Raw genomic sequence first — 24,971 nt, 5'->3', positions numbered from 1 at the left:
CTTTTCAATTTAAAATGGGTCTGTTTGTTACTATCAAACATATATATATTCAGAGACTAAGCATAAGTCCAAGAGAGATTTCAGAGCAGGCAATTTTACAAATGTTAGTCCACTTGGGGCTCTCTTATCATGACAACATTGTTTTGCTAAAAAGTCAAAACATAGTGGCAGTTATCTGTTGATCTTGCAAAACCAAAACATTTGACTGAACTCAGTTTTATGTTTCAAGGAAGAGAATTTCCATCTACCTTAAGGAAAATGTAACAGTTCACAAGACTGTCACAAGTCTCAGACTAGTGATCTATTTTGAACTTCAAACTCACAGATGTGGGACTAACAACCTGTCAGGGGGCCAAGATGGCTTTTTCGAAAAAAGAACTGACCTTCAATAGCAGCTGCATTTAAACAAGAAGAAGTCAGCATGAACCTTTGTCTTTGATAGCTACATGCACCTGCTGCAGTGTACTGCACTATCATGTTCAATGCATCGCACATTCACTCTCCAATGCCTCCTCAGATCATTCAAACCTGGATATTTTCCGCAAATACGACCTAACTGCCACGGGACATAATATTCCTTGTTTTCAAATTCCACAAAAAGACAAAAGGCGGCTGATGCTAGGACATTGTCAGTTGAAAGCTGGCTTAACTATTTATAGTGTGAATGTTTACCCCTGAATTCGCCAGAGTGTTAATTAAGTGTCTGTCTCCAGCAAAGCGGATAACCTTGTTTTATGGGCAGCTGCGAACTGTCAGTGGATGAACATCTTTATCACCATGCCAGGGTGTATTTCAACAGAGATTAGGGACTCCACTGCTTCCTAGGACCATTATTAACACTATGTAATCATAAACAGTTCAGAGAATAGTATGGATTATCAGATCCTAAAGAAATGGTGTCAGCTAATATTATGATGGCTTCAGCAATATTTCCACATGGGTTATCTTCACAGTTTCGCAGTAAACGGATTGTAGGTCATGTGCTTGACAAGAGTGATCGATACTGTCAGTGTCTCAATGACTACCTTTAGACATAAGTTCAGTTTTTGCTTAAACAATAATGTAATATCACATGGTACCTCAAGACTTTTTAGACCCTTGTTTCAGAAGTCTGTCTTCTATTATCTTATTTAATACATAGTTTTCAGACAACAGTACTTTGCAGTCATATTCAGCATCTCAGAAAAAAATGCTATTTGAGAGACTCAAACTCATGAACTCATGATAAGAAATACTCGATTTACAATGCCCACCTACTTCTCCCTTATTACAGAAACATCACAAACCATGAGACTGCCCTGTTTGAGAGCACAGACTTGAAGCAGTAGCATATCTTATTTCTTCAGGCTATGCTCCAAACAAATTACCTCCCTACCATCCCTCTGGTTCACTTCATTACAGAAAATGCAAGCAAATATTGTACAATTCAATAATAAAAAAAGAAACTTTTCACATCACAAATGCCTTGAAAATTTAATCAAAATTCAAATGGGAAGATGTGCTAAATGTCAAAATGATTCATCAATAAAAACATGTCTTTAAAGAGGATTTATTAGAAAACAAGGCACTAATCTGGAAAGAGGATTGCACAAAGAGTAGAAATGGCTCAAAACAAGTCAGATGGGAATGCAAAAACTAGAGCTTCATTGTACCATCTGTCGAAGCTCAAGATTACAAAAAACAAGCATTAATCACTACAAAGACCAAAGCAACTTCTTAAAGAATGCTCATATAATCGGAAAAAGTAAGTCAGACTTCTGGTTCTAGAAATAATAAGCAAAATAAAATGTAAATATTTCATGTAAAACAGACACAACACATGGGGCGTACACTGACATGTGCCAAGATGGTAACCACAGTGTTGTGTAGAACATCAAGGCGATACTCTTCCTTATTTCTTGAACCCAGAAATAAGACAAGACACTGAAGATTTCAGTGGATGACAGATTACCCTTAGATTTTCCACTCAGTCAGGGTTTGACCTCAACTAACAAACACTGGGCCGGTTACCCCTAATTAATAAATTATTAGCTTAAATGTCCAGTGAAGTAGCATTGAAGAGAACTGTACATTTTGATAATTTCTTTCAAGCCGGAATGAATCATTGATTAAGTAGACTGATGGGTGAAATGATGCACGTAACTGCTCTGAAAGAATCAACCAAACACATAAGAAAGTCATAGATGTGTTGTGGGTACACAGAATAACATTGCACATCCCACTCAATGCACTAAATAGTATTTCTGCATCCCTTCTGTACATCTAAGTGTACTGGAAGCACATTTGCATCTCGTGTAAAACTCTGCATCAAATGTGCCTATCATGGGTTTGTCAATTTCTTGAAATAAACAACATTGTTCAGGTGCTGAACACCCGCTGATTCAGCCCTCGTAGTAGTACAACAGGGCATAAAATGTTTGGTAGAACTGGTTCTATTCCTTATAAGGCATTACAACCGAAACAAGGCAAGACTTATGGATGTTAATTTCTTTATTTTGAGGGATACAGTGTTTTGGAGTATACTCTTATTCCTTCATCAGGTGAATCATGGAACGTAAAGTTTCTCAAACTAGGAAGGCTGATATCCAAAAATTTCAGTCTTTAGAACATGTGGCAAGGCAAAAAAGTTCAGCTTCTTTTCCAAGTTCTCTTGACACTATGGAAATCTACACTTGCCTCATTTTCTACACTTGTGTGGGCATAGATGTATCTGCTTCAGGGTCTGTATGACAGAATAAATATTCTCAGTTTTCCTCTCAATTTGTTCTAATATAAGACTTTTTATGTGACACAAAGGCTTATTAACTCTTAACTGTCACATGTTCATTTCTAAAACCTTTTAGATTTATTACACTGGAACACATTTGAGGACGTAACTGAAATGGATAACATGCCAGGATAACAATCAAAAAGGTCCAGATGTAACATCGATTCTCACACAGAAAACCTCATTGTTACTTGTGACATGTAACATGTAACCTGAGCTACTAAAACACTGAAGTGATCTTGTTCAGTTTTTTTAAATGTTCCCTATACACATGTTTTCCTGATGCAAAATGTCCCTTTTTTGATACTATCTGATTCTTTAAACTGAAAAGCTACAAACATTCTATACTGAAGTGAAACTAAATAAACATTTGCACATTATAACTGTTATTTCACATCTTTCAATCCATGAGATAAAGGTATTTCACTCATAGCCGGACATCTTCAAAAACATATATTTACCTTCCACCAGAATAATCAGACACTTGGCGAGTCTCATACACTTATTTTCAATGCGATGAAAATTTCTATCTTCAAAACCAGTTCCGCCTTCGAGGAGTGAATTAAACAAACATGCGACAAGTCCATGGAGAACTAGCTGTGATGTACGTATCATACTCCCAGATTTGAAAACCTCATCAGTGACAGCAACAGCTCGGAACATCATTGTCATGCTTAGTTGAGGGAGTCTGCTTCGACCACTAACTCCCATTAACCATATTGACAATACATAGTATCCTGCTGATATCAATTCCTGTCAGAATTACATGAACTTTTAAAATGTTCTTATCAAGAGAGTACAGTATAAGACCTCCACGAGCAATATTCCACTCCATACAGGGAAGGTGACTGAGGTCAGTTTTACACCACTTTTAACAATATTCCAGCAGAGGACATCAGAAATGGGCTTCACACATTGTCCCATGAGGGAAATGAACCCAGGTCTTCCATGTTGAAGCAAACACTTTAACCACTGGGCTATGAAGGGAACAGCAGAAAGAGGATGGATATAAAGAACCCAAGTGGGGAATCAAACCTGGATCTTTAGTCTTACAAGCAAAAGTTTAACCACAAGGCTACGTCATCGCCCAGAGCTTATTGAGATTATCTGATAGATTTCAATTCTGTTCTTTTTTCCACTTTCCTGGTTCACAGTGGTATATAAGTTGTACATAAGATGTTTCATGAGTGCTATCCTCTTAATTCACATGTTACTCGGTGCATCAAATGCAATTAAAACACCGGGGCCATTATTTGAGATGTTTGGTTGGTTATTGGATGGTAGTTCAATGCTGCACTAACCAATATTCCACCTAAATGATTGCACTATGTAAATAGTTCATAAATAATTGTGTCTGAACAAGGCATTCTTGTCATCAACAGCTTGAGCAACAAACTACACAACCTGGATATGATGACAAGTGTCATCACTGGTCAGCAAGCCTGACCAGCTGATCCCTTAAGGTGCCTCTTACAACAAGCATGGGTTGCTGCAGGCCAATTTTACCCTGGTCTTCACAGGTACATTTGAGATGTGAGATGCTATTATACAGTAGGGGTGGGATGGTTGGAAGATAGATTTTCACTTTGCTCCTAACATTCCTTAAAGAACATTAAAACTTGTTTTCAATCACATGTTGAATAACTTGTAATATTCTCTATAACCTCCCTTTCATCTATTCTGCTTAAATTAAATGATCATGCCTTAACTAACATTAACAGGTGATACAGTCACAGACAGCTGTGGAAGATATCATGGGTGTGGTTACATCATCACTATCGGCACAACGGTTGTCAACATCATCAGCAGCAGCAGGTGACTACATCAACAACCACCATCACCACTGACATATACTCAAGAAAATACAAACCACAGATGTGATATCCTGCTACTTATAATGGGCTCTTTCAACACATGTACAGAACATTATGTAAAGGTAAATCTAGCGCTTTTGGAAAAAAACAGCGAAAAACAAAATTTATCAGAAATTAATTTTGGTGATTTTGAAAATAACAATGCTGATGAGAAGCCAAATGTTGACTCAAGTAAAAAAAAAGTACTTGAATCTACTCTAAACTAAAAAGTAATCACAAATATAGAATACGTTACATCTGACCAATTCCTCAAAAGACACTGTGCCTGAACTTTCGTACACCCCTCCGAAGAGGGTTTTGAGAACATTTGTACTTAAATCCAGTGTTGGAAGCAGTCCGACATATCCAAGCCCTACTTTCCACCATGTACTGATCTAGTTTGAACTGGGTTAATATCTACCCCAGAGTCACCTACATATAACCCTTCCAACAATCACCAAACATAACTTTTCACAGTATAATTCCTGATCATACACAACCACACAGGAGTTTCTTTCTAAATGACAACATCCTGATCTTGCCAACAAATACACATTCAATGCAACCAATTCATACCAGTACATTGGCACCCATGACACTTACCCCCATATTACTTAACACTGATACCCATAGCCTAAATACCTCTTTCAAACTGACGACACCTCCACGCGATACAATAACCAGTTTGATTGATGGCCAAAGGGTCAATATAAACGCTATGGGCGATATCGGTCAACACATGCTGCCAACTGTACAGAATGAACATAAAATCAACCTTCCATTTGGCTAGTTACAATGCAATTCTTCTACCATAATGATCACTCCTGATGTGGCCTCCCACTCTGTCTGGTTGTAAAATGTTTTTAACAAACACCTTCTCCGAATCTGATTCCATTTTAACACTAATTCCTACGTTTTGAACAGGCAAAGCAATTTAGAATGTGTCAGGTTCAAAGGTATGGTGTAAAATGGGGTTCAAGATTACTGCACTTACCGCGGTTTTACATAGTCATGGTGACTCACAGTAAATGCTTTTAGGAGTCATTTTCCAAATTAATGAATCATGAAAATATATGTCAAAAGAAAAAGTCATTACTACTTTTGAATAAAGCTGGGGCTGGTCGTTAAGAATCAGAAAACGTGAACTGATTATGGTATATAGTTGAGTTATTTGGATTCAAGGTAGATTTGACGTACAGCTACAACTCATGCAAAATATATTGGAAGTAATTTACAAAAATGTTGAGTCAAATAAACAAGAAAGTAACTTATTGTTTGTGCCTGCGTGTCTGAATGTACAAGTAAAGATTAAAGCAGTTTTATACCATACCCTAGTATAACATGGATGTCTTGATGAGACACAGTAAATTGACTCTAACTGACCAGTCCTTGTTTTATTCCCTGAAGACTGAGTACCAGACAATCCAACAACAAATATTCACATTTTCTTTATAACACAATAAGGACTGAACCACCAATGCCTTTTACCCTATGCAGGCAGGATTGCTATCAGAGAGAAGCTGGAAACAGGTATCATTTTCAGACAAATAAAGAAAATGAAAATCTTACCTCCTACTCAGGGTTGATATATAAATATACGAGAAAGCTGTTGCACTGCCCATACACACGATAAGAAAACGCAACTGAGAGTTTCTAAACCACAAATGTTTACCAACAGTATAGAATAACTTTGGTTGTAAAAAGTCTGAAAAACTAATAAAACCTACTTAACACATCACCTCTTAAGTTACAAGCAATGAAAAATGTATTTGAATCTGTTTAAGGTCCCTTGTACTAAGATTGTATAACTGTTGGTTGTTATGCCATAAGCATTCTAAAAGGATGGAATGAACCTTTACATAATGCTACAACCTACTCAAAAATGGTTATGGCTCTGATACTCAAAGCCATTTTCGAGTCAAGACTCAGCATGAGACACAGAGTGAATTTTGAATGGACTCTTCACTTTTCTAATCACCTAACGTGAAGACCTGACCGCCTGCCAACTGAACTTCCCTTAACCCTGAAAGGGGACATGTCTATACGGACTCATGAATCTCGAAACCTGCTTCTATATCTGTAGTTGGAATAAGCTTTATGTGTAAAGTATAGCCTAAATAATTAAGCTCTCTGCAAGAAACGCTTGCATGCCTTGATGTGGAATGGCAGTAAGCACTGAAGGGGCAAAGTTATTGCATTCATATGGAAATTACTTCTCATAGCTACTTTATCATTTATTCATATTTTTTGTTCCAATACAGAAAAGGAAAACAAAGTTTAAGATACTCAAGACACGATTACAAAATAAGATAGGAGACTGTCATTTTAGCATGTCGTTACTCAGTATTCAAGTCAAGAATATTTTCTCCAACACTGACTTTGAGAACAGTCTGCGGTTAACCTTGACTGGGATATGAGGTATAGATGCTTTCCAAGGTTATGAATATAACGAAATTTTGAATGAGTGAATGAATGAATGAGCTTTATTTATCATAATATCATAAGAATGCATGTTAATAACACATTTATCAAGTTCTTGGGAAAAACAATGAGGACTGGCATGCTCAAACTCAAAGGTTGGCAGGAGATTGTAGTGGCATAGTAGACTTGTGCCAGCTTGCTTCACTCTCTCACTCAAGGGTACTCAGTTAACTTGTCCCAGCCAAAGCATATACAGGTCACAGTATCCCAATTGCTCAGATTGATGCTCATGACATCAACCACTGGATTGTCCAATTTAGGTCTGTTATTCACAGGCCACCCACATATAGTGTTTGACTATCAACCATGACAGCAATACCCTAAAACAAAGAGGGGTCCTTTTATAGTTTTAAATACTCTGCCAGCACGAAACACAAACCCCACACCTGCAAATGCAATCAAACACAGAGCTAACCATCTGACTGCAATGAATACACAACAAAATCTGCTATAATTCCAATAATCAGCCACCAACGTTCCAGTAATTTAGTTTTTAAAGGCTGCAAATGTAAGTTCAACCAAGCACCAGTCGTATGTCAAGTATGTGGAGAACTGTCAAACACGCTAAGTGCTGTTGTCTGGCAAGGAAGAACAACTATGTGACAGGTCACACTGACATGACAGGGCCTTGTCTATGTCGAAATAAATTACCTGAAATTGATTCTTTATCTAGTTAAAGACCAGACAGTAAATGACGCAAATATCAGCATGAGATATTTCAACCCTTAACCTTTCGCAAGGAACAGCCCACATCTGAATATCATACAGAACACAGATGCCTCAATATGTGTATTAAAAAAAAACCCCATAAATATACAGAATGGAGGAAATCATGAATATTTGGGGAGGGGGATATATTTTTATTGTGAACAGCACACAATTAATATACACATTCTAAAACCTTTAATTGTCCATATTTGTTTTTCTGATGAATGACAGACCAATCATATTTCTTGTTTTACTGATCCTTAGATTGTACTTTTTCCTACTCAAAAAATAACATTACTGGGTCCCGTTCCTCATAGTGATCACAGTTCATACTACAACAGTCGTAAGTCTATGTGAAAGTATGAGAGTCACAACAGTTGTAGCGCTACGATCACCTTGTGGATCGGGGCCCTGTCCAATGATATATTAGTGACATACTCTTGAAATCAGTATAAAACCTAAACTCACACAACATAGTTTTGATGACAAACACAAACCGAAAAGTTAACAAGGAAACACATGGGTTTTGCTTTGACTGTTGGTTTTATCTTATTACTTTTCCTTCCTGCCTTTAGGCTTTCTTATGACAAAAAGCTGCATCACAAGAAATATAATCAGTCTGGTCTCAGGTTAATTTTGCATTTTTCTAAACATTTAATTAACAAATGTCTCCTGCTTTAAGGTTTTTGGTTATGAATCTGGATGAAACTGAACTTAATTACAAATCTGTTAGTGCCTCCCCAATTTACCGCAGTTTACAATATGACCTCCATATGTAAATCTGAGCTCCTTAGTTACAGCAGGACATAAGTCAGGTAATACAAGCTCTATTACAGGCCTACCACATTCCCTTATCAAGATCTCCCTATCCTGTGTCCTAGTGTGCATGTAACCACTGCCAGCCAGGGTCTATGACAGGACGGGTGATAGAGACATGCAATGCTATCAGCTGAGTGTGGCTTTCTGACAGACAGAAGGCGTGCAGGTAGACATGTACATGCATTTTGTGGCTGACCCGTGTTTGGGGTCAGTTGCCTTTTCCTGACAGTTAAGGTACTTCATGCCTGCAGCTTGTTTTTATCAGTTCACTCTTCTGTGTTGGGCAAGACAACAGTCTAAAGCTGTGGGGAAGAGAGCCAATGTTGTTTTGCGGCACATGCAACCTTTCCTGACAACTGACATACTTTAACCTTCAGCTTGTTTATATTAGTTCACTCCTCTCTACTTGGCAAGACAACTGTCCAGGGCAGTGGTTGAGTGAGTGAATCTTGTTTTATATCACATCGAAACTATCTCACAGCACAGAACCTATAGTATGACAGAGGGTGAGTGAATGAATGGTGATTCATCAGGATGCTGGAGAAACTGACCTTGATCAAAGGGAAGCAACTCAAATGCTTACTTAAGGAGACATCCCATTTGTTTTGTGTCCGCTGTCCTGTTACAATGTTTTGAACAGAGAATTCTTATGTACACAAAGTAACAAGCCATGCTCTTTGTATCACTGCTAGTTTGATGATTTATCTTTCAAACAATTTCTGTCTTGGTCCTATTGCTTGGATTATTCTCTTTCTGCCACTGTCTACTCTTTAAAACAAGTTATTTTAAAGTGACTTGCAAAGTATCAAATTTAGAAAATTCCTGTTTCTTTAATAAATTCAGTTTCCAGCCTTCAATATATTAAATACAACAAATAACCATAATAACATTACCAAAACAACTTTTGGGCCATAGTTCAGGAAAATCAATTAAATTTAATCCACTAAGTGACAATTTCACAACAATAGTGAAATGTGCACAATCTTCAATGAAACAAGGAAGTAGGTTTTGCCAAATACTGGACTGATCCCAATGAAGCTGACTGCCAATCCAAAATGTTACATAATTTTGTCAGTAGCCAGTAGGTTACCAAGTGGGTGAGTATGTGTTATTGTACACTGCATACTGCAAAATTCACGTCTACAAACAAGTGGTTGAGGTCATGAACACAAGCTGAAACACTGGGTAAAATTAATGACAATCAGTCTCAGAACTGGTGGTGTTCTGATAAATTGGAAGAATCGAAGATTGCTGCCAATGACCAAGCGACCATGCAATCGATCACATTTTTCATAATCTATCACAAACGATTTTGGAGCATCTGCTTTATTGTTTGAAACACCTGCTGATGGAACCTATCTTTGAAGTCGTCAGTGCCTGAAAACATGTCTATTTCTTAGAAAACTCACATCACTAACAGAAAAATTATGACTGAATATTTCTTGAAGACTAAAGGAAGTTTCTGTTCATGATATATCAGTCATCACTTCAAAGTAGCAAGATGTATCATGTTATATATATCTACAATGACAACAAACCTGAAAAATGACGCTAACCAATTTTTTTCAATGACTGTTCATTGGTAATGAAGCAATCATCAATTGTGATATTTCAATCAATTCCCAACACTACTCATAACACAATGTAACCACTTCATTCAGCCAATATGACAGGCATGAGCTAACTGCATACATGAGTGAATGAGTGAATTAAGTTATATGCTGTTTTTAGCTATATTCCAGCAATATCATGGTGGGTTACACATGAAATGGGCTTTGCACATTGTGCCCATGTGGGAAATCGTACATGGGTTTTCAATGAACAGGCGAATGCTTTAACCACTAAGCTACCTATATTCCCTGTATGAATAAACAATACCATTTAGAAAGTAGTCCAATGTATCATGATGGGTTAAGTCCCATTGGAGATTGATGTATGTAATTGTAACACACAAAGCCATAGTGGCTGAGTGGGACTTGACCCCACCAAAACTAATCCCAGATATCAGACATTAGGTGATACAGTTTATTCTCCTATCAAATCCATGATAGATACAAACTCAGCAACAAGGAAATTATGAAGGAAAACCAAGTCCTATGGATGGTCATCTTCCTTATTGCAATGGGAGCATTTTAGAAGTTGTATAGTATAGATGATGGAAAACCAGGTTCGATGGATAGTCAACTTCTTTATTGCAATGGCACCCATCCATAGAAGCTGGTTTTCCTTCGTCTATACAACTTCTAAAATGCCTTTCAAAGAAGGAGATTATAGTAATGACAACAATATGAAAATTCCATTCTGAAACAGAAATGGAAAAACTATGGAGGAAAATGTATTGTAAACTGATTAGTTAAGTATTAATAAATTTTACACAATGAAAACACTGAGGAAATAAAAACAGGAAGATACTGACAAGGAAATGGTGATGATAAAATTTAACAAATTTGACAAAGTCCCAATTTTTCAGAATTTCAGAAAAACAGAATTTACATTAGAAGTACACATACTGATCTCAGTGTTCAACACTGTGACCAGTACAATTCTGCCACATTAGTCATCTCACACTGATGATAGGCTCCATCTGTGATGCATGTTAGACAGCTTCAGCTAGAATCTCAATACTGGTTGTGACATAGAAATAACAAAATGGAAAACATGTTAACTAACAATGAGTACAGATTGAGTATATGACCCTCAATACTTGAAAATTCTTGCTTCAATATGATTTCCTTTATAATGAGTACTCTCCTCATTTTCACTCTTACATGGAAGGTGCTTTGCTGGTAGAATTGTAAATTATCCAAATGTTTAGAAAGTTTATTGTGACCAGCTCAAGTTTGGTAACATCTCATAATTGGAACAACACTTGTTTGTTTAGTTGATGTTGATACAAAGATTTCACTCTTTGTTGCCAAGATTACAGTTTGTTGTTTAATGCTGCACTTCGCAATACTAAAGCTGTTCAACTATGATGTGTTACACAGGAATCAGGACAATCTAGTGACTGACATCAATCACATTATCTAAATCCCTTAATAGTATAGACACAGACTAATTCAAACCCAGTGTGTGGCAAACAAAATGAAGACAATCAGCTCCAACCATTTTGTTTTTGTCTAAAACTCTGGTGGTGTCAGGTCATATGCATAGAGCTCAAGTCACTATTCAGGTGAACTTGAGTAACGCTGGGCATGGAGTGTCCATAAATGAGAGACTGTGTTGGCTGCTTGACTCCTGAGAGTTTCTAGGTCTTCAATCCTGACCTACAACCAAGCACTTGACACTTGGTCTTACATTGCAAGTGAGTTTGTAGATAAACTGCCTCTGTTCACAGAGCAGAAACTGGGTACCTACAGGGATAAAGTCATGTGACTATATTTTTTTAAAAACCATTTGCCACTGGGCAAGTGACTTTAAGAAAGTAACTTGTCCTGACTAATTTTCCACTTATCTATAATATGTACAGGAAATGGTTTCACATGCTGTAGTCAACTTACATTTCATTCTCCCCAGGGAGTTGAGAACACAACTTGCATTTGACAAGTTAACCAGGAAAAGGTCACAGAGTCATGCAGATTCCGTACACCTTCTATAATGTGTGAAGTGTGTTTTCCATTCAACATTGTTCTCATAGAACTCTATGACGTTAACATAGTCTTGTGACAACTGTAGTTTGTTCCTTTTTCTTCATGATGTAAATTGTCTAAATATTCTTCTCAAAGAGGCAATTAAATAGATGTCAGGCTCATAGCATGTCACAGTGTCCTGATGACAAAGGGCATTGCTCATAACATCAATCACTAGTATCCCTATTCAGTGAGTGCAAGGGTTAATATTTAACGTCACATCAGCAATATCTCAACCATATCGTGACATGCCTATTCAGAATAAACAATCTACAACAACATGTAATAGCTGTGTCGTAAAGATTATGAGTTTTGTCATAATTTTGTCTTCAGTTCATTTCAGCCTCAACAATTAGGTCACAAATAGATCAAGACAGAAAAAACAGGCAGATGTCCTTCATTTGACTTGTTGTCTAGCGGCTGTACAAAAATGGCAACCAGGGTTAATTTAATGACACACCAAATTTTCTAACCCACCAAATTTCCTATATCATGATAAAGCTGATAATAAAACTACAATTACACTGAGGCGAACCAAAGTTGTACCAAAGTGAACCAGTAGAGCACCTTGAACAAAGTCGAAGCAAGGAAGTTAAATCAAGTATACTGACTATAACATCACCCTAGCATTTCGGTGCATGCAGTCATGTTTACCAGCAAACTGATGCTTCCTTAGTTCATAGGTAGTATGAGGGATCAGATTCATATTTACTCCTTGAAATAAAATTCAATACCAGACAGTATAGCCAGCTCTCTGTAAGTCACCTCAATGTGTAGAAAGTACATCTGAGTGAGTGAGGGAGTGAGCAAGTGTGCGCTTTTAGCAATATTCCAGCAATATTAGAGCAGGGGACACTAGAAACTGACAACACAGAAATCGTAAGGGATTAATTTATTTTTCTTAACTAAGAGCACAGGCAAATTTGTGAAGAAAATTATTCTTTATTCCAAGTGGTGATTTCTTTAAGCTCTTTATACATTTCTTTCAATCAGAACTATGTCAGCATTGTTTTTTGAGATTCTAATTCAATGAACAACATAAATCTAAGCATTGAATATTCTTCCTGTTTAATGGTCCTGTTATCCGAGAAACATAAGTTACCTCTACAAAGCCATAAAATTAGTTATTAGGTTACATATATTATCAGGATTTGTAGCTTTTTTATTATGATTTGGAATTTCCCACTAACATCTGCCAAAGACTTAGAACAGAATATCAGCCTCAGAGGTGATCTAGATAAAGCCCTGTATGTTTTTGCAAAATACAGGTATTAAGGAGTAAACATACTCAAGTGGGCCAAGATCTGATAATGCTTTCATATTTCTTACTTAGTCTGCTTGTTTTTAGGGCAAAAGATAAGAATATGAGCCAAAGATAATTTTATAATGTTTATGAAATAACACACCTATAAAACTAAAAGCAAAGGTCTCTGCTCCTGAAATCTGTGCCCAGTGAACTTGTGAAAGGGAGATTTCAAAACAACAAGATAGAGCCAAAACACAGATACCAAGGTAATCATAGATTCACACATACCAGATGTAACCTTTTTCATGAAAACATTTTCACATCATGCAAGATATATATCAGCCCTTCCCCAGTCAGTATGATTCATAAATTCTTAAGAAAGTTTAATTTAGTATTTTAACTATTTTTCCCCAATTCATTATCATTATCAGTTCATTGTTTTGGGGGGGGTTCCAAGTACTTAAAAGTGCTGCAAAGTTTTTGAGATGCTCCCTTCCAAAAATAAGACTCTATGGTGATTGGGTTAATTGGATTATCAGATCTGCTGGTATAGTGGTGACAGTTGAGTGACTTGGTTTGATAAAGGCTGTATGCTGTAGTCGTGCATGGCTGACATCTTTGGAATGAACTGCCAGGTATATTGGTTCCAGACATGGTGTACCAATAAAGCAATTACCATTTGTGAATAAAGTTGATTAGAATCAGAGCTACTGGGTATAAGTAGGTTCCAACCTTCACCAGTACCGAAATAGATTTTGTTTTCATGGCAATTCACAACCACAATGCACACTCAGTGGGTTTTGTAATGAAATATACATGCTATATACACAGGAGAATATGAAACATACATGTTTTGTTAATAGAGTTATCCAGCAAACACATTAAATAACAGTTTGTGAGTGCTTGCCAGTCTGTCTCAGCGTCCTGAACCACATGATCCCTCCTCTGGCCTTACTATGATGCTATCACCTACAACTATGAAATTATAGATTTTCTATAAGATCCTAGCCTCAAATCTGTGATGCCTTTTCAATTTCTTTTAATTATTTGTTTCCATCAAAATTATATATCTCTGACTTTTAAGCTGGCTTGTGGGAGCAGTTTTGTCACAATATTTATACCCTAAAAACCTGTGAGATATAAAGGAATATTATGCATTGTACTATACAAGCCATATAAAATGTACATGCCCCAGAAACACAGAAATTCAAAACTGGCATGAGATTAATGGCAATTCAGTGTATTTCAGTATCCTTTCCAACAATTCAAGATAACAACATATAGCGTCTATCGTTGTCAGCAAATGACATATTCTAATCTCTTTTCTCAAATCCAAGGGATATATGTGTGCGTGATGGAATGAGCAATATTGATCTGTGATGATTCATTGACAAGGAAACATCATCGATGACTTGTCCTTTCCTGACAATGCAGTGGAACTTCCAGTCAGTCACATCTGATTAAATCAGTTCTGAATTTGAGCTTATAGCAATTTGGTAAATGGAAACTGTTTAGAAAGAGCCCCATAAATCAATTGTGAATGATCATGTTGAGGGTGAGTGACAAATCAGAGCACTACATGATCTTCAACACAAATGATTATAACAAGAGCGCCTGAACTCAAATGGTTAATTGTGGAACCTGAACATGTTCAAGTGATATGCCCCAGAAATGTGATTTTCATCAATAACCTTGGAATACTAACCTGTTTTCAACAATGTGCAAGCACTACGTAATTAATTCTTGGCTATGCTGGATAACAATCCTATCATGGCGTCTTTATAAATTTATGAGAGTTAAAACTATTAAAATGTTATAATGTTTAATAACCTAAATGATGTTGCACTTTTCTTCTAATTGGTGTATGTAATCTTTTGTGATATGACAATTGCATTTTTTAACAGTGATATCAGGTCTTTATGGTCTTTAGAACATACAAATAAAATTCGTTTCCATGGCGATATACTGACGAAAACAGAGCCATTTGAATGTGTAATGACATCAGCTATCACAGAAACATGACCATCTTGTTCTCTGGCCGTTTGACATTTCAAGAATATGAACACAAGATTTACACTGCACGCTCGCGTTAAATTTCCACCTCTTGCGAAAACTCCCTTTTCATTTCGCCCAAAATAGGCATGTCTTGCTTGTTTCTTGTATATCTGTTTCATAGCCAAGAAAACTTACGGGTTTAGCACAGGTGGCTAAGTTACTCACAAAGAAATTAACATTGACAACTATTCTACACATTGACACTGTCACGCGTGCCGTGGAAACTGTGCTGCCCACTCGGTCGCTCCCATGTCGTAGGATTATCATCTGGATTTGTGAAATCAACGTATCTGTGCATTTCTGTCACTGACACGGTGAAATATACACTTCTGCATTTCATCTCAGTACAAAGAATATCAAAGAAATATCGGTTCGTACTCACAACTGAGCAAGGTACTGCTGCACCCAGTACAAGCATTCTCCTTCGATTTCTGATGTCAACACAAAATCCCAAATCAATCTTATTGGTGGGTCATCTTCATCAGTTACAGTAGTGTCTATTTCATTACAAAATTTATCCAGAAACTTCCTGAATGAGGAGAGCAGTTCAGCTCGCTGGGACCCCTCCATCCCGTAAACAAGCACTGTCACACCATACTCGAAGAAAAGCTTATATGTGCACATAAAGCAGTGACGTCACAGCGACAGACGACGGCGCCATTTTCGAAACATGTGCGTGTTGGTGTTTGTAAACAGAACATATGTTGACGGTATATGATCAAGGAATTTGACGTCACGTTTGATCATTGTCAGCCTAATAACCAGGATTATCCGTAATTTGATTTACTAATGAGATCATTGACTTGTTTGGTTGTAACAGTGCGTAGTGGCGTCTTGACAGCTGGTGACCTGGACAGCGGAAACTTTTACTACTAGGAATTCGGAAACATATCACAGATTACCAACTGGTAAGAAAAGCCATGCGAAAAATCCCACAGGCAAGTTGCCTGTGAAATGTGTATTCATGACAACTGTGTTCTTTTCCGGCGCACTGTTAGGCGCTTGTTTCCGACCCTAACCCCAAGCCCTTACCCTAAAGATCGTAAAGGGTAACCCAAACCCTACCGGATCGTAGACGGTGCCTAACCCTAACCCTAACCCTAACCCTAACCCTAACCCTAACCCTAACCCAAAGGATCGTAAATGGTGCAGCGCCCTGTAGACTACATTGTAGCCACTCTTTCTTTCGACATCAAGCCCACTTCATAATAAAATCTCATAATGAAAGAATAAAGTCATTACCACATATTTTTCATTGAACAGGTATACCGATTTTATTGATCTGTGAATAGTTACACATCGAAACTATAAAACACATTCAGTTGGTCCAATATCACCGTATAATTTCTTGATATTATATTTACCTTCAGCATGAGTCCTTACATTTAGTCCTAATGGGCCATGTCATCCACTGAACTTCTACCTATCCCAATAGGGCTGTTTTTTAAGGTACTGGTCTACAATAGTGTGTTAGAACTGGGCAGAGCTTCAGCTACACAGTTACAAGCCCCCGTGAGCAGTTGTATATAGACCTCTGAGATGTCAGTGTTCACAAGGTGAAATTCATGGGGTCTTTGTGGCCCAAAGGTAAATCTGAATGATTTCATGAGATTAAACTACTAACAGGATAATCAATATATCATGAACCCTGGGACCACAAGCCAACTCTGAATACACGCACATATTTCTTTGTATTCCCCATCCTAATGAGACTGCTGTGTGATTCCTCCACAATGTGGAGCATAGCTGATTGCATGGTAATTTTAAGTACTTCACCAAAGAACTAAGTGATTCACATAACACCATCATATGATCAGTTTAATGACCTCGTTAAGCAACATTGATAATCCTGCCTTCTGATTTGTTATTATAAATTGTGGAATATCTGTCTGTTTTTGAAATACTCAGGAAAACAGTTATCTTATGTAGAAAGTGATCCTTCCCCATTTTATCTTTCTGATTGCCGTATTAGAACTTGATGAATTCTTGGCTCCAAATCAACTACTACAACAAATATATTAGGGATGGTGGGGTAGCCTAGTGGTTAAAGTGTTTGCTCATCATGCCAAGGCACAGGTTCGATTCCCCATGTGTACATTGTGTGAAGCCCATTTCTGAGATCTAAAATGATGTTCCTGAAATATTCCTAAAGGTATAATGATAAACTACTCAGAAAAAAAAAGAAAGAAATAGTTGAGACCGAAAAGAGTATGATGTGATGTAAATGGTTTTATCTATTTTAGTTCTCAGAATGCCGGCTCCCCGGAGCCTAGGGACATTTCCCATCAGTCCTGCAATGAAGGCTAAGCTCACATCTGCAGGCTTCCTGACCGTCTCCGATCTACAGGACCTCAAGCCAAGTGAGCTCAGCAAAGGTAGGAAACATTATAGTGGACAGGCTCAAGAATTTACCATAATCAAGCTCAGAGAATGTCTCTTGGATTGAATGATTGATTAAGGATTAAACTGCTTTGAACATAAACTGACGATAAGCTGAGACATACAGTTTTCCTTGACAGTAAATGATACTGAAGCATGAAAGCTGAACTTGGCAGACAATAAACTGAAAATCGTTATATCTTGTGAATCAATTTATGGGTAAGCATGTAGTCTATAGTATCATGTACTTTGTTATGCTGTGACTAGTGTTAATACTTGGTTAAAATTTCATAACTTATTATTATTATGTTTTACAGATTAAGATTGATATGCAGCAGAGAGGGTTCGGGTGATCCTGGCACAGTCAGGCCGGTAAGGCTCATCATCAGCTCAGGGCCCTCGCCCCCTTACACGCAGCCCACACAGCGAATGGGACTTCTCCCAGGAAACACTGCCTAGTCGAACCCACCAAGAACTTTCCGCAGAATATGGAGGCTCCCCAACACTGCAGCCTTCTGCATCACCCAGATTGTCAGAAGGGCTGTGCTCCCGATGGAGAACCTGGGCACTCTCCTGATCTGCGCCAAGAGATCAGGAGGTACCAAACCAAGGGCACCAAGAACAATGGGGAGCCTGACGACTGTGTACTTGGGATGCAAGCGAGACATTTCAAAGGCGAGGTCCGCGTATTTATCATGCTTTTCCTGAATCTTGCCAATCACATTGCTGTCGCAAGGGACAGAAAATTCAATGATATAAATAATTTCATTAGTTTTATCAAAAAGAACAAGATCAGGTTCATTGGCTGGAATTCGTCTCAGGCTGTATATTGGCTTGTTCCAGAGAATGTTAAAAGCATCATTTTCCAGGACGCCCTGGACATGTTCAAGGTCGTACCATGGATGGACCTCGGAGTCAAAGCCACTGGCATGGCGGTAAAAGCAGCGAGCCAGCCATCATGTCTTTTAAGATATGCTGTTTGTGCCAAGGAAGGGCATCCACTGACAAGGTGTTGGACAGTCTCTGTGAATTCATTGCAAAGACGACATTTCATATTGATATTTTCTTTAAGAATAACATTCTGGCGATTGCGAGTGGGAAGTGACTGGTCCTGAGCAGCAAAAAGGAAGCCCTCAGTTTCACATTTGAGACCAGCCGACTTCATCCAGGTGAAGGAGTCGGTGGGATTGCTGTTCTGTTCCACACACTGCATGTACACACGATGCAATGGCTTCTCAGAAAGCTTCTTCTCAAAGGACCGACTCTGGGCAGATTTGGTAAAGGACATCACCTGGTTTACTCCCATCGCTGTACCGTCCAGCAGTACATCACCATGAGCAAAATCAACTTCAAATTTCAGATTGTGTCCAACAACCTTAGCACGCTTAAAATAGCTGTGGAATTCCTTGCTTTCATCATGAGTCTTGACATGCATCACCAGAGGATCATCCGATAAATAAATATGTGCAAAAGTACACAATAAAACTCTGTCATGAAGAGCTTCCACATTAGTCAAACCCCGACCTCCCGAATTGATTGGCATGTATAAACGATTAAGAAAGGAACAAGGGTGGTATGCTCTGTTATCAGACATGATCCTTCTCGTCAGGCGGTCAAGACCCTGGATGTCTTGTTTTGTCCATTATTATTATTATTATACACAGCGTTTTGTTTGCATTTAGAGTTAGGTGTGAGTGCAGAAGCGGCCCTGGAGGTCATCAAGACAGTGTTCCAGGAGGATCCAGGGGGTAGTGGCAGCAGGAGGTCATCAACAATGAAGTCGGTCACTGCATTGGAGATGTTACAGGTTGAACGGAGTCTTCCAAACATTTTCACCTTCTCAGAGAAACTTGATGACATCCTTGGTGGAGGTGTACCACTTGCCAAAATCACAGAGTTCTGTGGTGCTCCAGGAATCGGTAAAACCCAAGTTTGGTAAGCTGGAGAGGAAATGCAGCTTGATGTACAACATGGGGGCCATTTTGTGTTTGTCATCATGATTCATTATGCTGACAGTCCAGTGAGTGACATCATGGGCTTCAAACAACTGAGTTAACATAAAATGACATGCACGAACCAAGTCAGTGAGCCATACCACCCAATCATCTTTGTTGCCTTATGCAATTGGTTGGTTTGATTGTTGTTTAACACAGTTCTCAGGAATATTCTGGCTATAAGGCGGTGGTCTGTAAATAATCAAGTTTGGACCTGACAAATCAGTGATTAACAACATAATCATCGGTCTATGCATTTGGAATAAAGTGACGTGTGAACCTAGTCAGCGAGCCTGACCACCTGATTCCGTCAGTTACCTCTTACATGGATTACTGTAGAACAAATTCCAATACAGATCTTCCGGGAATTACCATGTGGCTACCTCAATCACATTTCAGAATTTGTTTGAGTGGCATTTTAGAAGTTTGTCCTATTTGTACACCTCAACTTCTAAAATGCCACTCAAACAAATTATCCATAACAATTTGTCCTATTTGTACACCTCAACTTCTAAAATGCCACTCAAACAAGTTTACTATGTTATCTCATTGTTTTTATTGGTATATATATATATACAAGTTCTGGATTTTATGCATCATTCCTGCTTGACAACGGTACAAGAATCTGTACCGAAACGTCGCAATCACGCAAAAAAGAAGTTGTTATCCATAACAACTTGTCCTATTAGATTTCAGAATTACTTGTATCAATGGCACACTCAGAATATGTTACTGTTGCTTGAAATACATTTACTTAACAAAAATAAATGTACTATAGCACACATTAATTGTACAAACACATATAGTGGCCTTCAATGGATTTATAACTTGAGAATCTTGTAAATGTTCAATGTTTATGATAAGAACAAAGAGAATTAAAATTTTTATTTCAAGTACTATGCATCAATGTTTTGCAGCATGCAGCTTGGAATTGATGTACAAATTCCTGAATGTTTCGGTGGGTTGGATGGAGAGACTGTCTATGTAGACACAGAAGGGAGTTTTATTGTTGAGCGGCTGGTGGACATTGCATCTGCTACAGTTGAACACTGTAACAATATCGCACAAATGGATGGCTCAGATGGTGAGTTGAACATTGTAAATACATCATAATAATCTCTAAATAATGCAAGCAACAGTAGTAACACTGCTGAACACTCAGTGGTTCACTGTATATTGCAAAGTGTCATAATTATCAAGAAAACTTGCAGTTGTTTTGAGTACATTTTGTGTTTTAATTCTTGAGAAAGACCCGAGAAGATTGAGGTTGGATAGGATCTGTAGTTACTTGTAAGTGGCAACTAACAAGATTGGGTGGTCAAGTTTGCTGACACATCATCATATCCCAATTGGGTAGATTGATGTTCATGCTGTTGATAACTGGATTGTCTTGTCCAGATTTAGTTATTTACAGACTGCTGCCGTATAGCTGGAATATTGCTGAGTGCAACATAAAACAACAAACCAACTAAGAAAAATCCACCAAGACTCAGAGTTGAAAGACCCAGAAGAGTTATTTCCCTTTAAAAGTGATAACCAGTACTTGTTTCGGAACTGCAAAATTCTCAGCTGTTTTTATGTCAGCGCTCAACAAAGACTTCACAGTTGAAATGTAATCATGTATATAATAATAATCATCAAACAAACCTTGTGATGGTTTTAGAAAAGGTGGAAATGAACATATAAACAGCCTTAATGATCTCTCTTATATATAACCTAATACTAACTGAAAAAGAGCTCCTTTATTGCTGTTTTACACCTCATTTCATCCACCAGTTCACATGATCAATGATTCATTCCAGTCTCTAAAGAAATCATCAAACCGTACAATTGTCTACACTGTTACTTCACAGTAACCATATGAAACCTTAAAACTTCTAGGGGCGGTGCGGTAGCCAAATGCTGAAGCCCATATTTCTGGTGATATTACTGGAAAATTGCTAAATACAGCATAAAACCACACTCACTCACTCACTCACTCACTCACTCACTCACTCACATAAAACTAACAACAGAAGCCCCTCGGAACCCCCATGTTTGAGTCAAGGTAAAGACCAAGTTTTTAGGTGGCTGCTGACTGGGGAAATGTATTTATTCCAGATGTGAAAGAAGCTGCTAGCAACTTCAGTCTAGAAAAACTGTTATCGGGGATCCACTATTTCCGTTGCCATGACTACATAGAGCTTTTGTCCACTGTGCACATATTACCAAAATTTCTTTCCGAGAATAAGAAGGTAAGAATTCAAACATTCAGTTCTATGAACTAGTCCTATGTCAATCGGCCCAGTTCTAATATTACTATGAGCTATTTAATGATGGATGGAATAATTCTGCTCTGAATGGGTACCCGGTGGGATAAAATGACCATATGACTGTTGATATTCTAGTACCTCACAAGCAGTGGTAATACATGCATAATAATTATGTTGGTATTGTGTGCATAAATTATTCAGCGCTCTACAAATGTTTATGAATGGGTGGGTGGGTGGAAGGATGTATGATGCATGGGTCAGTGAGTATATAATGGATGGATGGGTGGATGGATTATAGATGTAACATATGTTTTATTTGGAATTACACTTTCTCAGTAAGGTGCAGATTCTAGTAGTTTTGGTGGGTTGAGTCCCATTCAAGTTTCAAACCCACACCTTCAGAGTCAGGCACGTAATCGTCAGCACACAAAGTCAGCTGCCTAACATGCTCAGCCACCCTGACTTTTACAGTGTAATCCCAAATATAGCATATGTTACATCACTTTTTAAATGGCACTGCGGATTATAGATGGGTGGATGGATGTATATATGGATGGATGACTGAGGGTAAATAACCAAGGGGAAGGATGGAGGGAGAGAAAAGTGGCCATTCCTCAATTTACAGATTAGAAACATGTTATTATAACTCATTCCTCAAATCACATTAGAAGGATATATGTTGATATATTGATTGCCAATTGTTTGAGCAGGTGAAGCTTGTCATAGTGGACAGTATAGCATTCCACTTCCGTCACGACTTTGACGACATGTCACTGCGAACACGCCTCCTCACATCCATGGCTCAGAGTTTCATCAGACTGGCAACAGAACACAAACTAGCTGTAAGTCAGTGCTGTGTTGCTAGGGAATAGTCTATCTTTGTCATAAAATATATTCAAATCTTGGCATTCCAGACTATCTTGATTGGCTACAACTGAGTTCTTGCCAGTAAATCCATTGATGAAATGTTATGATCAATTCTGATGTCACAAGCGACACATACGTTTAAATGAATATTTTTCAAACTGTCCTTAAACCCAAGTCACTCACTCATGCACATACATGTTACAGGTAGTGCTGACCAACCAGATGACGACCAAGATGGGTGGGGGTGCAGCTGGTGGCTCCCACCTCATCCCCGCCCTGGGAGAGAGCTGGGGTCACGCCAGCACCATCAGGGTAGTTCTGTACTGGGAGGGCAATAACAGATATGCCCTGCTCTACAAGTCACCCTCAAAGAAGGAAGCTGTGGTGCCATTCCAAATTACAGTGAGTTCATATTTGTTGGTCATGTTAGCCTTTAACTGTCATCACTCACTGTTCTGCAGCTCTCAGGTCCATGAATCACTCCACATTGTCTGAAGTTTGGTTGGGTATCTTCCATTTGCAATATGTACACTAAAGGATTCCAACTGATGTCTATTTATTGAGGTCATTCCACTCCAGAAACAAAAGAAAAAAGGCAGGACAGGGAACTTAGTCCATGAAAATGTTCTGTAATGTCCTCAGTTCATCAACAGTTGTCCCCCTTGTTTCAGATGGGTGGTATACGTGATGTGCACAGTGAAGGCACCACACAGAGTGTCCATGAGACAGGAGAGAACCCATCCAAACGGCAAAGAGTCTCATGACATGAATGTTTGACAATACGTACCTGTACTAGTATATATGGTTGATGAAAACAATCCTACATACATACTCCAGCCATACTAGCCAATGAACAGAGGAGGGATATAGACACTCACAAGAAACTGGCTGCCGTGATGAGTGACCTGGGTCAGTCTGTGCCATAGGAACCTGGTGATCTGGATCCGTACTCAACTATTTTTTTAGTCATATGTGATGATAACAAGGACCAAGGATTCACATTTTACCCAAAGCAGTGTATTAGACAGTAACTGTACTAAGAGGTGAGGTTAAAGGTCCAGTTAAACATTGTCTTCAAGATTACGGCTCTGATATGGTTATGTGCATGTATATGTGGGACTGTTGTGCAACTGCTGGCCAAAGTCATACGAAAGCCACTGTTACAGTACCAGCCCATTTGATACCAAGTTGCAGTATAGCAGATGTGAATAGCAGAGAAATGTGTACTGATGCTACCCAACTGGTTCTTGATTTTATTACTCACCCATTGAAGATACTGCAGAGTAATATTTTCATGGCAATATTACACTAGTGTAATACCGCTTCACGTATGATGTCAAAATGGCTCAAAGTTGTGACGTCACAACGCTAATGTCACTGTCGCAATCTTACTAGACCTTGACTCACAGAAACCTGAGACCCCTCACACTGTAGGCGATTTCACCACAATTTCTGTCAGTTTATGTTGGCAAGTAATAAACAGAATAGTAAACTTGTTTCCGTGAAATACCATTTTTATTAAACTCATTAAAGATATAGTATCAAACCCACTTTTGCTCGTTTGATACCAAATCACTAACTCATTTAATAAAAATGGTATTACACGGAAGGTCATTTCGTATCCTCTATTTATACGTTACGTCTAGAGGTAGGAAAGGGAAAGAAACAAGTTCCATCTTGGTATGAACTTCTCCGGGTAGAAACTAGACAGTAGACCATGAGGATGGTCCAGTTCAGACAAGCATTACATGTATTTATAGATGGCTGCAAATATCGTATAAGGTGCAAGTTATGTAAGGTGCATGTGGCATCTCATCTTGTGACTGTCTACCATCAATACTAGATTACTGTATCCTTATGTATATCAACACGTGGTTTTGTTATAAAATTGTTTGTTTTCAATCAGTACATGTTGGTTGTT

At 38.2% G+C, this 24,971-nt stretch overlaps 2 protein-coding genes across 3 annotated transcripts in view; one reads left to right on the top strand and one right to left on the bottom strand.

Moving 5' to 3' along the window:
- LOC137294804 (protein phosphatase 1F-like) overlaps positions 1-16,143 on the bottom strand; it is a 66,121-nt gene extending 49,978 nt beyond the window's left edge. Inside the window, exon 1 of the mRNA XM_067825924.1 lies at positions 15,941-16,143. Within this exon, the coding sequence (XP_067682025.1) occupies positions 15,941-16,128 (188 nt within the window). The 5' untranslated portion in view covers positions 16,129-16,143. The remainder of the gene's footprint in view (positions 1-15,940) is intronic.
- Positions 16,144-16,176: 33 nt separating this feature from the next.
- Positions 16,177-24,956, top strand: LOC137294832 (DNA repair protein RAD51 homolog 3-like). Of its 2 annotated transcripts, none has more exons than XM_067825967.1 (9): positions 16,177-16,230; positions 16,379-16,466; positions 17,802-17,933; positions 19,620-19,872; positions 20,849-21,015; positions 22,032-22,165; positions 22,894-23,025; positions 23,255-23,452; positions 23,722-24,956. In XM_067825967.1, exons 3-9 carry the CDS (start codon positions 17,810-17,812, stop codon positions 23,812-23,814), a joined length of 1,101 nt encoding a protein of 366 aa, XP_067682068.1. In that variant the 5' UTR covers positions 16,177-16,230; positions 16,379-16,466; positions 17,802-17,809; the 3' UTR covers positions 23,815-24,956. The 2 variants fall into 2 exon arrangements, with proteins under 2 accessions (XP_067682068.1, XP_067682059.1); XM_067825958.1 differs by having other exon boundaries at positions 16,207-16,230; positions 22,891-23,025; positions 23,722-24,955.
- The last annotated feature ends 15 nt before the right edge of the window (positions 24,957-24,971 follow it).

Source organism: Haliotis asinina, chromosome 1 (assembly GCF_037392515.1).
Source record: "Haliotis asinina isolate JCU_RB_2024 chromosome 1, JCU_Hal_asi_v2, whole genome shotgun sequence".
Classification (NCBI taxonomy): Eukaryota; Metazoa; Mollusca; class Gastropoda; order Lepetellida; family Haliotidae; genus Haliotis; species Haliotis asinina.
Note: the sequence above shows the minus strand (reverse complement) of the source record. Positions and strands in the feature narration are given on the sequence as shown.